The 13,426-nt window shown below is 25.1% G+C and overlaps 1 protein-coding gene and 1 pseudogene across 1 annotated transcript; one reads left to right on the top strand and one right to left on the bottom strand.

The window, feature by feature from the left end:
- LOC149062623 (uncharacterized) overlaps positions 1–13,426 on the top strand; it is a 512,259-nt pseudogene that overhangs the window by 82,667 nt on the left and 416,166 nt on the right.
- Positions 4,362–12,059, bottom strand: LOC149062642 (uncharacterized). The gene is made up of 7 exons (XM_089216085.1): positions 11,394–12,059; positions 6,256–6,437; positions 5,995–6,165; positions 5,448–5,726; positions 5,086–5,333; positions 4,848–5,007; positions 4,362–4,762 (listed from the first exon to the last, which is right to left on the bottom strand). Exons 2-7 carry the CDS (start codon positions 6,431–6,433, stop codon positions 4,626–4,628), a joined length of 1,173 nt encoding a protein of 390 aa, XP_089072211.1. The 5' UTR covers positions 6,434–6,437; positions 11,394–12,059; the 3' UTR covers positions 4,362–4,625.

Raw genomic sequence — 13,426 nt, 5'->3', positions numbered from 1 at the left:
AATTATATCAAATAAATACAGTAAATATAATTTATAATTATATTTAATTAAATCACATAAATTCTAACATTAATTTGATTATCACAATATTATATAAATTACATCATTAATTTCATCGTTATCTTTATCATATAAATGGTATCATCATAATTAAAAGAATATTTTAAAACATGCGTGAACAAATTATTTTACACGGAAATGTAATGAAAAAAGTTTTTGTAAGTATACAGCTATTCTCCACACACTACAGTTTTCAAAACAAATCCAACACTATTAAGTTAAGTAGTTACACATAAATATCATCCAACTTAACCAGATAAAAATATAGTTCCTAAAACAATTAGTGCGATTAAAAAGACAGCTAATGAACTAAACGTTCTGGAACTAATACATCGGACATTTCAGTATAAGTGTTTGGGTATAGACGGTATAATTATTTTAATAACTACTTTAAAATAACTAATGAATAGGTAGTGAAGATAACTATAAAGTAAAAAGAAACAATTATTTGGGTTATCGGCTCATGTCCCACATCTCCAATGGCCCAATAGAATGTAGGAAAAAAAATCCAGGAAAAAAAAGCCACGGGAAAAATAATCCACAGAAAAAAAAGCCAAATTACAATAGTTAAATATGTATATAACAATTAAAATTAAAGTATTAAATAAGGTATTATTTAATAAAATGTTTACACATTATTGGCCATATTGTATACATATATATATAATTATTAAAACACAGGTTATATGTTATTATTTATTATTCATAGTAATAAATATATTTTAGATTCTAAACAGCAATGAATGTATTGATTTTATTAAACAAAAAGTTTAAATTAAAAATGTATATAAATTAATTTATTTCAAGATAGGATGTATTTCATACTGCGATCTGCAACATGTTCATTAAAAAAAAAATCACCCTGTACAAAGTATATACATAATACTTATACATATCTAAGGTGTAAGACATAAATCAATTGATTTCAAGTTTCAACATAATATCCACAAAATATTATATTATTTTTATTCAATGTATATTATAATATTAACAATTTTATATATGAATACGGACCATACAGTATGATCAACTGCACGTGTTAAAAATTTTAAATTAATTAACATATATAACCTGTGTATTAATATGTTTATATATATATGTTACAGTTAAAACCCGAAATCCGTCGAAACTATAAAATATATAATATATGTTATGTATACAATATGACCAATGTTTAAAAATTTTGAAGAATACTTTAAATTTTATTTTTTGTATATTCAATTAAAATTATTTTTTATATATTTGACCAATAATGTGTAAACAATTTTTAAATAATACCTAATTTAATACTTTAATTTTAATGGTTATAGGTATAATTAATTATTGTAATAATGCTTTTTTTACCCTGGCTTTTTTTTCTGACCACCGGCCCAATAGGTTATAATTATATGAATCCTGGAAAAAAAAATCCCCTTACTACAATATAACTTACAAATATTTTAGATTCTGAACAGAGTAATGAATGTATTGATTTTACAATGATGTGTGTTTTTTTTAAATTTGTTTTTGTGTCTGTGTACAGCATAACTATTCGAAAGAATGCTTCAATTTCAAACTTTGGGGGTGGTTTCCGATGTAAAAGTGAATATCCTTGATGCATTATAAAGGTCAAAAGTAAACATTTTCCAACAGTTTAAAAAAAAAAAAAACGAGAAAAACGGGAAACCCAGTTTTCGACCAAATCCATTTTTTTATATGGTTGTAATTCAAAAACTAATCACTGTAAATACTTGAAATTTTTGTGTTTATGTTAGTGTTGTCTATATACATTTTTTTTGACTTTTTTGAGTTATTTATTGACCACTGAAATTTTCAATTTTTTTGAGAATTTTTTTTTGAAGTGCCGACAAAAAAATTTTGGACGACCAAAAAAACTTGAAAAATTAATACGAGGTTCCTTATGAGTTGTTCTTATTGTAGCTAAAAAAAATTAAAAATCGTAACTCACAATTTTTTTTTATAAGCGTTTATAAATTTGCAAGTAATTTTGAAGTTGAAAAATCATAACATTTTTTGTTTTTATAACTAAGGATTAAAAATGCAACACTAAGTTTTCTATTAGTTTTCCTTCAAGTATAGCTCTAGAGAAAACTCGAAACATTATAGGAAAAAATTTAAGCGCGTTTGAATTTTAAATTTTTACGAAATAGCGTAACGATAACGATTTATCCTCAAAAGATTTTAAATATTTATAATTATTCAAAAAGTATAAGTCGTAGATTCTTGAAAATTTCACAAGTTATTTAGATTGGCATTTTCTTTACATTATTTAATTTTCAAAATATTTTGACTTTTTTGAGATATTTATAGACAACTGAAATTTTCAATTTTTCTGAAAATTTTCTTGTGAAGTGTCGATAAAATTTTTGTTCCTTATCAAAATACTTGAAAATTTAATACAAAGTTCCTCATAAATTATTCTAATAGTGATTAAAAAATTATAAAAATACATAGGCACGATTTTTTTTATTATCATTTGAAGTTCAAATATTGACGTAATACGTAAAAATTACGGCAAATTATCTTAGATAGAAATTCATAAAAGTTTTCTTTTTAAATCTAAGATTTGAAAATTAAATACAAGGCTCCTAACACATTGTAACAATAGCAGTTGAAAAATAAAAGAAATATATATTGTCACAAATTTTTTTTATAAGCATTTACAGTTCAAATTTTGACTAAATAATACATAAAAAGCGGGTAAGTCGTGGATGTCGCTCTGCTGTATAGTAGCTAGGTTACAAGTGGGTTACTGTAATGGATGGAATTAAATTTGAATCCAATGATATTATTATATCATTGTATACGAAAAACGATTCTGAACGAAGACAGTTTATCTGTCTAGGATATATTATAGATTATTAAAAATTTTCAAATCTTAGATTTAAAAAGAAAAATTTTTATGAATTTCTAGTTTAAAATAATTTGTGAATTTTCGTGATTTTTACTTATGTTGTCAAAATTCAAAATTTGAAAGCTCGTAAATAAAAATTGTGACTATATTTTTATTTTATTTTTCACCTGCTATTGTAAAAATGTGTTAGGAGCCTTATATTAAATTTTCAAATCTTAGATATAAAAGGAAATTTTTTTATGAATTTCTAGCATAAAATAATTTACGAATTTTCATGATTTTTACGTATTTTGTCAAAATTCAAAATTTGAAAGCTCGTAAATAAAAATTGTGACTATATTTTTATTTTATTTTTCACCTGCTATTGTAAAAATGTGTTAGAAGCCTTAAAATGAGTTTTATATAAAAAAAATTTTTTGTAAATACATATTATTATTTTGATACGTACTATGTATAATTTAGATTTGACTGATTTGGAACTATGTGTGTAGTACGAAAATTTGAATACTTTAGGGACTGGTGGCATATACGCATATATAGTCCTACCCACACAGCAAAATTATATTTTTACAATTTTTTAACAATATTCATTCTTAAATTTAAACATTTGATGTATATTCGAGGAATATTTTTGATTATTGTCACAATATTATTAGATCACTATTTGGCAGAGGATCAAATGTTTTCACAATGATCTCTTAAAATATATATAAAATATTTTATGTGTTTCTTGTGAGAATATTGTTTATAATTGTTGCAAGAACATTACATGTTAGTAATTTTCAGAATATTGTTCATAATTGTTGCAAGAACATTACATGTTAGTAATTTTCAGAATATTGTATTTAAATGTTTTTAATATGTTATTGGTGGTGATTGTAAAAATATTCAGTTTAATGTTGTAATAACATTATATGGAGGTATATGATAATATTTTCCTTCTATATTGTAAAAACAATCAACTCCAATATTGTGAAGATGTTATAATATTATAATATTTAAAATTTTTACACGTCTTACAATTTTCTATATAATTTTTTAGTACAAAACAGGAATTAGATTTCAAAAAATTGTGTTATAGTTCTAATAAAATGTATATTAAAATCCAATTAAATACTGAGTGTAAATACATAATTTGCAAATACTATATAATATATACTAATATTATATGTATCTATAGTTATTTATAATAGTTTATTACAATGTTTTCTTCAACATAGATAAAAAAGTATAAAATTATATTAGGTATACGTATGGCTTTCCTAGCTATATAATAATAAATGTATATAATATTAAAAATAGAAATGTGGCTTTCTTAGCTATATAATCAGTTAATAACAAATTGTTTAAAAAAAATATATATAAGCTAGTATATTAGGTATACGTATGGCTTTCCTAGCTATAAGAACAAATTGTTTAAAAAAAATATATATAAGTATAAAATTATATTAGGTATAGGTATATATGGCTTTCCTAGCTATATAATAATAAATGTATATAATATTAAAAATAGAAATGTGGCTTTCTTAGCTATATAATCAGTTAATAATAAATTGTTTAAAAAAAATATATAAGTATATTAGGTATACGTATGGCTTTCCTAGCTATATAATAATCAGCTCATAAAAAAACATTTAAAAAAACAAAATATATTTAGTTGAAATTATAATTTAATTTACTTAAATGCAAAATTATTTGTTAAGTCACATTATTATCCACTTTTGTCCGTTGTATTCTTTTCATTTCTTTTTTTTATGCGTTCTGATGCTTGAGCCATCCACAATTTTATAGGTTTTTCAATATCTTTAAAAGGTATATCATGATATTTTTTCATTTTATGAACTGCCTCTAAATAACAAACAATACATATAAAAATATTTAAAGTAAATAAATAAAATATGTAGTCTTAAATAATTTTTTTTTAAATATTTACCAAATATTATAGAACAGCTTTGTAGATTAGATAATTTTAATTTTCCCTTATGACCAATGTATGAATAATTGGAGAGAAATTTGTCTGTGAAAATCTTTTGCATTATTCTACGCACAGTTTCTGATATGGTATCTCCCATAAGACGTGTTAATGCTAGTACCTTTAACATTTAAATTAATATAAATATTTCTGGAACTAATAAATGTCAATAAACTTAAAAAAATCATTCAATATTTACCATTTGAGTTCTGAATGGTTTATCGTTAGTCAATCGTTCTTCTATAACATCTAAAGACTCGTTGTTGTCAATACTAATTATTTCCATATCACTTATTACATTATGAAGGTTTAATGAAGATATAGATGGATTTTCAATTTTATCATGAATTTTCTCTATTAAAGTAACCATAGAATCTAATCGTTTTTGAACTACCTCAATTTCATATTTCATGCAAGTTAAGCTTCTGGTTACAATTTTTTTAAAAGCTGGAAAGTAAATAAACATTTATAAGTATAAAGAAAATGCCTATGCATTAATACTTTTGGTAGTATTAGGTTTTTAGTTATTTTACTGTAACAAAAACATATATATTATAATACCTTGATCACTTTCATTTTCACAGTTATTATTATTTGGAGTGAAGCCATAAGATAGGCGCCTAGGCGTTTCAGAAATTGTGTCACGAGTAACTTTTAATTTCTTGTTACTAACAAACTCCTGTACTTCATCAATATCTGAATTTGATCTTGAAATATTTTTTTTACTAGTGTTAGATTCAACAGAGTTTGATGGACTATTATTGGCAAATAGTTCATCAGTTTGGGATAATGATGCATCTGGATAGCATGAATTGCCTGGATTTTCTTCATCTTCAGATTCTGAAATGCATACATTTTACGTTTTAGTGACTTTATATTGAATACGAGAATATATAAAATTACAATAATAGGAATACTACATTTTTTAATAACACATAATATCACTGTAATTAATACATTAAAATGCTATAATTAAATTAGATATATAATATATTCATCATTGAATGAATTAACTGATTTTAACTTAAAAAACCGGTTTTATGAAATTTAATATTATTAAAGGAACCTATGATAATATATTATATTATTAAATAGCTATTATAGTTACCATCAGAAGAAACCGTTGGAAGTTTAGGAGCAATGAATTCCTTAGATGAACCAGCACTTGACCGTTGAATACTTTTGTTTCGATTTTTTTTATTTTCTTCAAACACATAAATTTCATTTGAAGAAACCTCGGAATTATCTTTAGCAAATGAACGGGCATCAATAAGACTGCCTAAAAAAAGTTCAAATCATAATCATATAGTTAATAAAATTATTTAAATCAACAAATTTCAATAAAATAAATAAGTATTTTATTTCATACTTATGTTATTTTTAATAATTGTTGCTTTTAAGTATTGAAAATCCACTTCGTTTGGTTTTAGGCGTCGCTCTATACATTTTCTCGGTGATTTTTTGGGCCATGCGCATACTCCTCTCTCAAACCAAAATTGAGGTACAGCTGCTATGCTGTTGTCTTCGAAGCAAACAACAGTCCACATTTTACTAAAACAACCATTCTAAAATTAATTTTGAAAATACAATCAAATAATTTATTCATACATAGTGTATAGCAACATATATTAAAAACGTCCTATTATTTACCATTTATGGTTTTAAATGTTTTCTTTAAGTTACAATTACAGCCAACATTAGCAACAACAGTTCAATACTGTATACCAGCTATACCTAATTGAAGCCAATAGCTAATAGCTTGTATTAATTTCTTACATATATAATTATTTACTTATTATGTACTTAAGTATCTTACATTTTTTCAAATACAGGTAATTCTAAAATCTTAAAATCTAAAAATTAAGAATCAAATGAATAAACAATTTATTTGATTGAATATAAAACTATAAAACTATGAAACTATAAAACATATTAAAATAAAAATATTTTGTCAAATTTAAGAGTGAACATTTTTTACAAACTTAATTTTTGCTAAACAAAAATAATATTTATCTTAATAATGGTATGGCTATAAGTTCATTTTCTATTTCAAAAACAACCATTTTAGTTTTAATATCCGCTATTTTCCATAATTTATTATTTTCACTTAAATTTTTAATTTTGTATATATTAAGTTTTGAAGAACATATAGGCTTTAAAAAAAAATCTATTTTATTTTCAAATTTCTGACCAACTATGGTGTCAGTTTTTGAACTAATTTTAGTAATACGAACAATATCTTCACTATTTGAAAGGAAAAAACAATCGGGTTCATTAACTCTAAATGTGAATTGCGAGGGTTCAGTAACTTCAATATTTTCATTATTGCAACGCTCTTCGTATCGTCTAACAATTTGCTGCAATGGTGTTTCATGCTTCCGAAGCATTCCTTTTAATTCCTTCATATAGTTTTCAAAGGTGAAGGCGCTACAATTATCAAGTGGTCCATGCAGATGATAGTCATCAACTAAGTGAAGTAAACCATGGATATTATGGGATATAAAGTGACATCCATATATTTGTTGAAATCGCTCTACAAAGTACTCCAAAAGTTTTTGGGCATAACATAAATATTTAGAACTTTGTTCGGAAATCAAAAGAATTCTTAAAGCTACACTAAATACCATGAAATGTTGATAGCAGTCATCAGGGAGAATATTTTTTAATACTATAGGACCAGTATACAGAAGAAACTGACGAAATTCTGTTGCCTTATATCGTTTAAATTCTTCAATTGCTCTTGGCTTTCGTGCAAAATCATTTGTTATACATTTTTTTATCTTATTAAGTGAAGATGTTATGTTTTTTATTTTCCAGCTTGGTAAACGAACATTAGTTGGCCCTGTATTTAACCAGAGACTTATTAATTTTTTTGTGACCCCTAAACAAACTAAATGCATATAGTCAAGAGGAAATAAATGTACAATATCAGTATCTGGTATTAATGCAACACATGATATGGTAGATGATATGTGGTGCTCTTCATACTTCATTTGTACATAGTCTTGATGTAATCTTTTCATACTTCCATTTTTGTCGTAAGGAAAACAAACACGGTTGTTTATGTAATCACCTTCTTGTACACAGCGTGTACAAGAAAAAAAACCAGAATGACCCTTTACACGTAGTACAAACGATTTCGCTGGTGCATCACAGCACATTAGTTCAATTTTAACTTTTTTTACTTCATTGTTAATAACGATCCCATTTATTGATAAATCTATGATTTCTGTAATGAAGTCTAAAAGGAAATCGTTACTGTCTTGTGGTTTTTCATTTCCATAGTATATTCCTACTGGAAAAATATATTTTCGGTAAGGAATAATATATCCCAAAATTGGCCATAACTGACCTGAACTACTCTTTGATATTGGAAGCCCATCTATACCAATAGCAATCTTTATTTGTTCATTAGTAGACAAAATCGATGAATATCTTTGGATACCTTTTTTTATGCCAAAGTGGTAGTATATTCCTGGTTTTACTTCTCTTATATTTAAAACCTTTGTAGATGTTGATTTTAATAATGTTCGACAATCTTTTGGTAGGTATGTAAGTTGTGCTTTATATTTTAAGACACTCAAAAGCCTGTTTACTGTGCTTTGAGGAACATTACAATCAACAGCCCACTCACCAAGAGATTTTTTGATGTCATCTTTATTAACATTTAAAACTGCATTGCTATAATTCATTTCATTAGGAATAATATAATTTATTGAACTATTTGAAGGCAAATCCTTATAAAACAATGCACCGTCTTCTCTTGGATCTTCTGGAGGGACCTTTTTTGAGGAATACAAATTATTGGAAGCAAAATTATCAATTTCACTTTCATTGAAAGTAATAATTTCTTGGGTCGTTTCTTGAATTGGAGAAATATTAAATTGAGGTTCTAAACTATTTGACAAATTTACATCAAGTAAATTTTCTAATATTTCCATCTCTTGTTGTATTTTTCTCCGCTTTGTTCGATAACTGCTAGCTGCTTTCATTTTATGTACCTAGTTAAATATTTGAAAGCCTATAATATATTATACTATATAATATATAATTATACTAGGTATATAATATATAATTATACTATATAATATATAATTACTATTCATACATAATATATTTAATTTTGTAATTTAAGAAATATAAATTATGTTACTGGTAGTATGAATATTCAAGTATAATGTTTTATAATGCCAAAGAAATGGAATACTTTATGATCAATAGAGATGAAACAAAAATATATATGAAAAAGAGAGAGATAAGTACATATATAATTAAAATATAATAAACTATAGTCTTATTAAACAAATAAAATAAATATAATACAAATTTAATAATTATATATAAATAACCTAGGAATAGATAATACAATTTTAATACAAGATTCAAATTCTTATTAATATTTTTAATAACACAAAATGTTTTTTTTATACCTGTGTATAATAATATACCTATAGGCAGAATAACAATTAATTAAGAATACATCGATTTTACCTTAATTAATTGTTATTCTGCTTTATTTTCATTTTCCCTATCAATTTATTGTCGTATGGATTGTGTTTTTTACATTTGCCCCAATAATTCTACTATATATTACTATACATTTTAGGGAAAATGTAAAAACTCACATAAGAACAGTTTGAAGAAATAATTAATATATACTGATGATTCATTTACTTTTCCCCATTCTTTTATTTTCTAAATTGTAATGGGCATATGTAAATTTAAAATTGTAAACTGGATAATGTTTTTATACTAAATATAACCCCAAAATATGGTTGCTTAAAACTTTTACATATAATTACATTGCAAGATATGTGTAGAACACATTATATATGTGTGAGTGTTAATGTAAGTAAACATTGTCAAAACCGTTTACATTTACCCCAGTTTATCTAAAAGAATTATGACATCATTTATACAAACAAGATTAAAATATTTCACTAATTAGAAAAACTGTTAATTATTTAGCATTTATGCCTGTAATTAGTGTATGTATTTATTTGGTGAATATATATAATAATGTAAAGAACTAATGGTGAAACACAACGGGACTTTTGGGTTTAAAAATTTCAACTTAAACTACCTATATAAGTAACCATGACCGTTTATGTTATAACATAAAACATTATGCATAGTACCTACCTATACCTACCTACCTATATATTATAGTTGGTAATATTCGTATTATTTGGTAACTTGATATTTTTAATTTTGTATTCAATTATTTTATTAAAAAAAATCATAAATTAGTAAATTTGTTTATATACAATAGGTAAGAAATAAATGTATTTATTTGTACTGCCTACTATAATGAGCAGGGCTAGGATTTGTATGCAATAAAAAATGGTAAAGTATGCATTTTATTTATCGAAATATGCAAAAATATGCATTTCAATTTTTATAAGATAAACACAAAAATATAGTTACAAAAAAAATATTTATTTGTTGAAATACATCAGAGATTGTCTGTTTGTCTTAATATAATATAATTGAGAAAAAAAAAAATTTAGAAATAAGATTTATAATTCATATTCACTACGTGTGTTACATGCTACGACCATAATTTTTTTTAAATTTTCAAAAATGAATGTCAAACTTTTCAATTATTTATCTCATACCTATTGTACCATAGGATTGTATTTATATTTTATAAAAATAAAATTTATGTTTGACAAAAAAACCAAGTTTTATGAAATATATACTATAAGACATGCATTTTTCGCATTCTTAAAATCAAAATATGCAATAATATTCATTTTATTCAATATACCTATTATGCAATGATATGATTTTCATCCAAAATATGCAAAAACATGCAAAATAAAAATACCACCATTTATCTCATCATGAGGTGATTCATGGACATTACTGACAAAATCAATAATCAGAAGGCGCAAAAAAAACATGCTGTTGCATATAAATCCTAGCCCTGATAATGAGTAAAATAGTAAAGTACAAGTAGGTACAATTTTATGAGTAAAAATAATCACATTTTGACAGTTGATTTTTTTGTACATAATTATACACCTTTGTATATATATTTTTGTACATATTTTTTATTATATGAGTATATAGATCTAAATATAAAACAACTCGAGTTGTTACCTAATCAACGAAGAAGTCCACACAGTGGTGGGAAGTTTATTAGCAGGTTTGGACCACCGTTCTAGGGGTGTGTCATGTGGTAGGAAAAATCCAAATTCAACGAGCCACGGAACAATATTAATTAGCCAATTCAAGACTTTTAATTTTGACAGTGAAAAAAACACCATGTCAGTGTATAGAGTTTACAAGCATTTGGATTTGGGCCATGAGTTTTCATATTAATTTAAAAACTGCAGTTCAAATTACCGATAGAATATTATAGTATAATAGACCACTTCCTATATATTTTTAATTTTGGCCGGATAAAGTGTGGGAAATGAATATATTAATTTTATTATTAAGACGTGTAATTTAAAATATAGTACCTTAAGTGTTACGTATGTAAATGATAATATGACTTACGTGTTTTAATTTGACGGAGCTTCAATATTAATAATATATAAAATATATTATTGAATCTTCAACTTCCAGCTTGACGGCAGTCGATAGACAACTTCGATTAATCGGTTAGGAGTTTATGATAAAACGTGGCTAAATAACATGGCATAAATAATAAAGCGGTATGAAATAAATCGTAAATCGTACCTATGTTACAGTCAACGAAAAATTAAAATAAGTAATATTACGACAATAAGAGTATTACGGCTGTTACAAACAAGTTTAGTCATGGGCGGGAGTGAGATAGTTATAGATCTTTCCGACAATCGCATACTCTTGCCTCTCGCTCTACGACGGCTACGAGTGGCTGGGTCGGCGGCGGCGGCGGCAGCGGCCGTCAAATCGTAAAAGATTGGAAAAACCATGATACTTATTATTATTATAGTACAGAAAAATAAAAACAAAACGTCTCGGTCATCCACTGTATGCGGGGGGGGGGGAGTGTGGTCGATCATGATAACGTCTAGCGTCAACCGTCTATGAACGTCGCTATTCGCAGCTTTAATACTTCTGTGACTATTATACAACGACTATTTACTACCTATACAAATATACAATAGCTAGGTGTTAAAAAAATTTGGAAACGCTTGAATTAGGTGCTGTTTGCATACTTTACATACCAGAAACCTACATAGTACATAACATAATATTATAAACACCACATTATTGTAGGTACCTAATTCAGTATACCAGTATTCTTTACCTATGTATAGGTACTGCAGTTATGGTGTGTTCTTAAAATCTAATAAATAAAAGCAGTTAGGTTAAAAGTTAAAATCGTTTAAAATATACAAATATTATGTTAAGGAGGTACCTATGTAATATATACTTATATATACATCATAGTTTTTTTTTACTTTACACAAAATTTAAATCATTGATTTATAAAATTCAATATAATATAATATAGCTACTATATTATGTTATTATAGGCATATAGATTCTTACCACTCAGAAAAACAATATATCAAATAAATAATAATTATGAATTATGTAGCCACATAATTATATTTAAACCTAAACTATACATTATTATTATTTATTATGCCTATATAGGTACACTATATATTATGTTTATTTTATATGTGTACAAATGTAGGTACAATATATGTAAATTCAATTGAAGGCCCCGGTGCAAAAACCAGATATACGTCCATTTTTCATAATGTTCAAGAAACACAAAAAACTATCTATAAAATTGGGAAATGAACCAAAAATTAAAAACGTGGTGCTAGTCTTTTTGTAAGATTAAGATACATGACTTAAACAAGTTCTATTACCAAATTTTTCCACCACTGTAGCCTGCAGTAACTTTTGAGTTTTGGCCTTAGGGTTAAAAAATACGCCTCGTCGACACGCTACTTTTCTGCATTTATATAATAATATAATAGATTTTATAAATAAAGCATAAATACCATGCTCACAGAGAAATATATAATTTTAGAATTAATACTGCCAAATACAAAATAAAATTCAATAGCGGTAACTACTTTATAATATGTTTACCTATAGGTATAGGTATAGGTATTATACTAGGTATAATACTAATATTATGATGTCTCTCTTGTCTGATCAAATTGAATAATATTCGCAACTCGCTCATTATTAGTTGAAATAATAAATTATATAATTTATAGGTATATATATATATTAGATAATATATAATGGGTACACAATTATAATATGATTACAATTATATACACTATTAATATAAGTTTTAATGAATAAAATAACGTGCATATAAAAAAATCGTAAAACATTAAAATACGTAGTACCTTATACAGTATATAATATTATATATAATACATATAATTATATACCTAAAGGTATAGTATATTATATTAATATTATATACTATACCTTTAGGTATAAATATACAGTATCTCTATATATAGGTTATTATATTTTATTATATATACAGGTTATTCATTTTATCTTATCGTACGAATTGGACAGTCTCAATAATGTATCGTACATGTTTATGATTTATCGATTGG

Source organism: Diuraphis noxia, unplaced genomic scaffold (genome assembly GCF_037042655.1).
Source record: "Diuraphis noxia isolate RWA-SAM2 unplaced genomic scaffold, SU_Dnox_SAM2 contig0001, whole genome shotgun sequence".
Taxonomy (NCBI): domain Eukaryota; kingdom Metazoa; phylum Arthropoda; class Insecta; order Hemiptera; family Aphididae; genus Diuraphis; species Diuraphis noxia.
The sequence above is the reverse complement of the archived record's forward strand: the minus strand, read 5'-3'. Positions and strand labels throughout refer to the sequence as shown.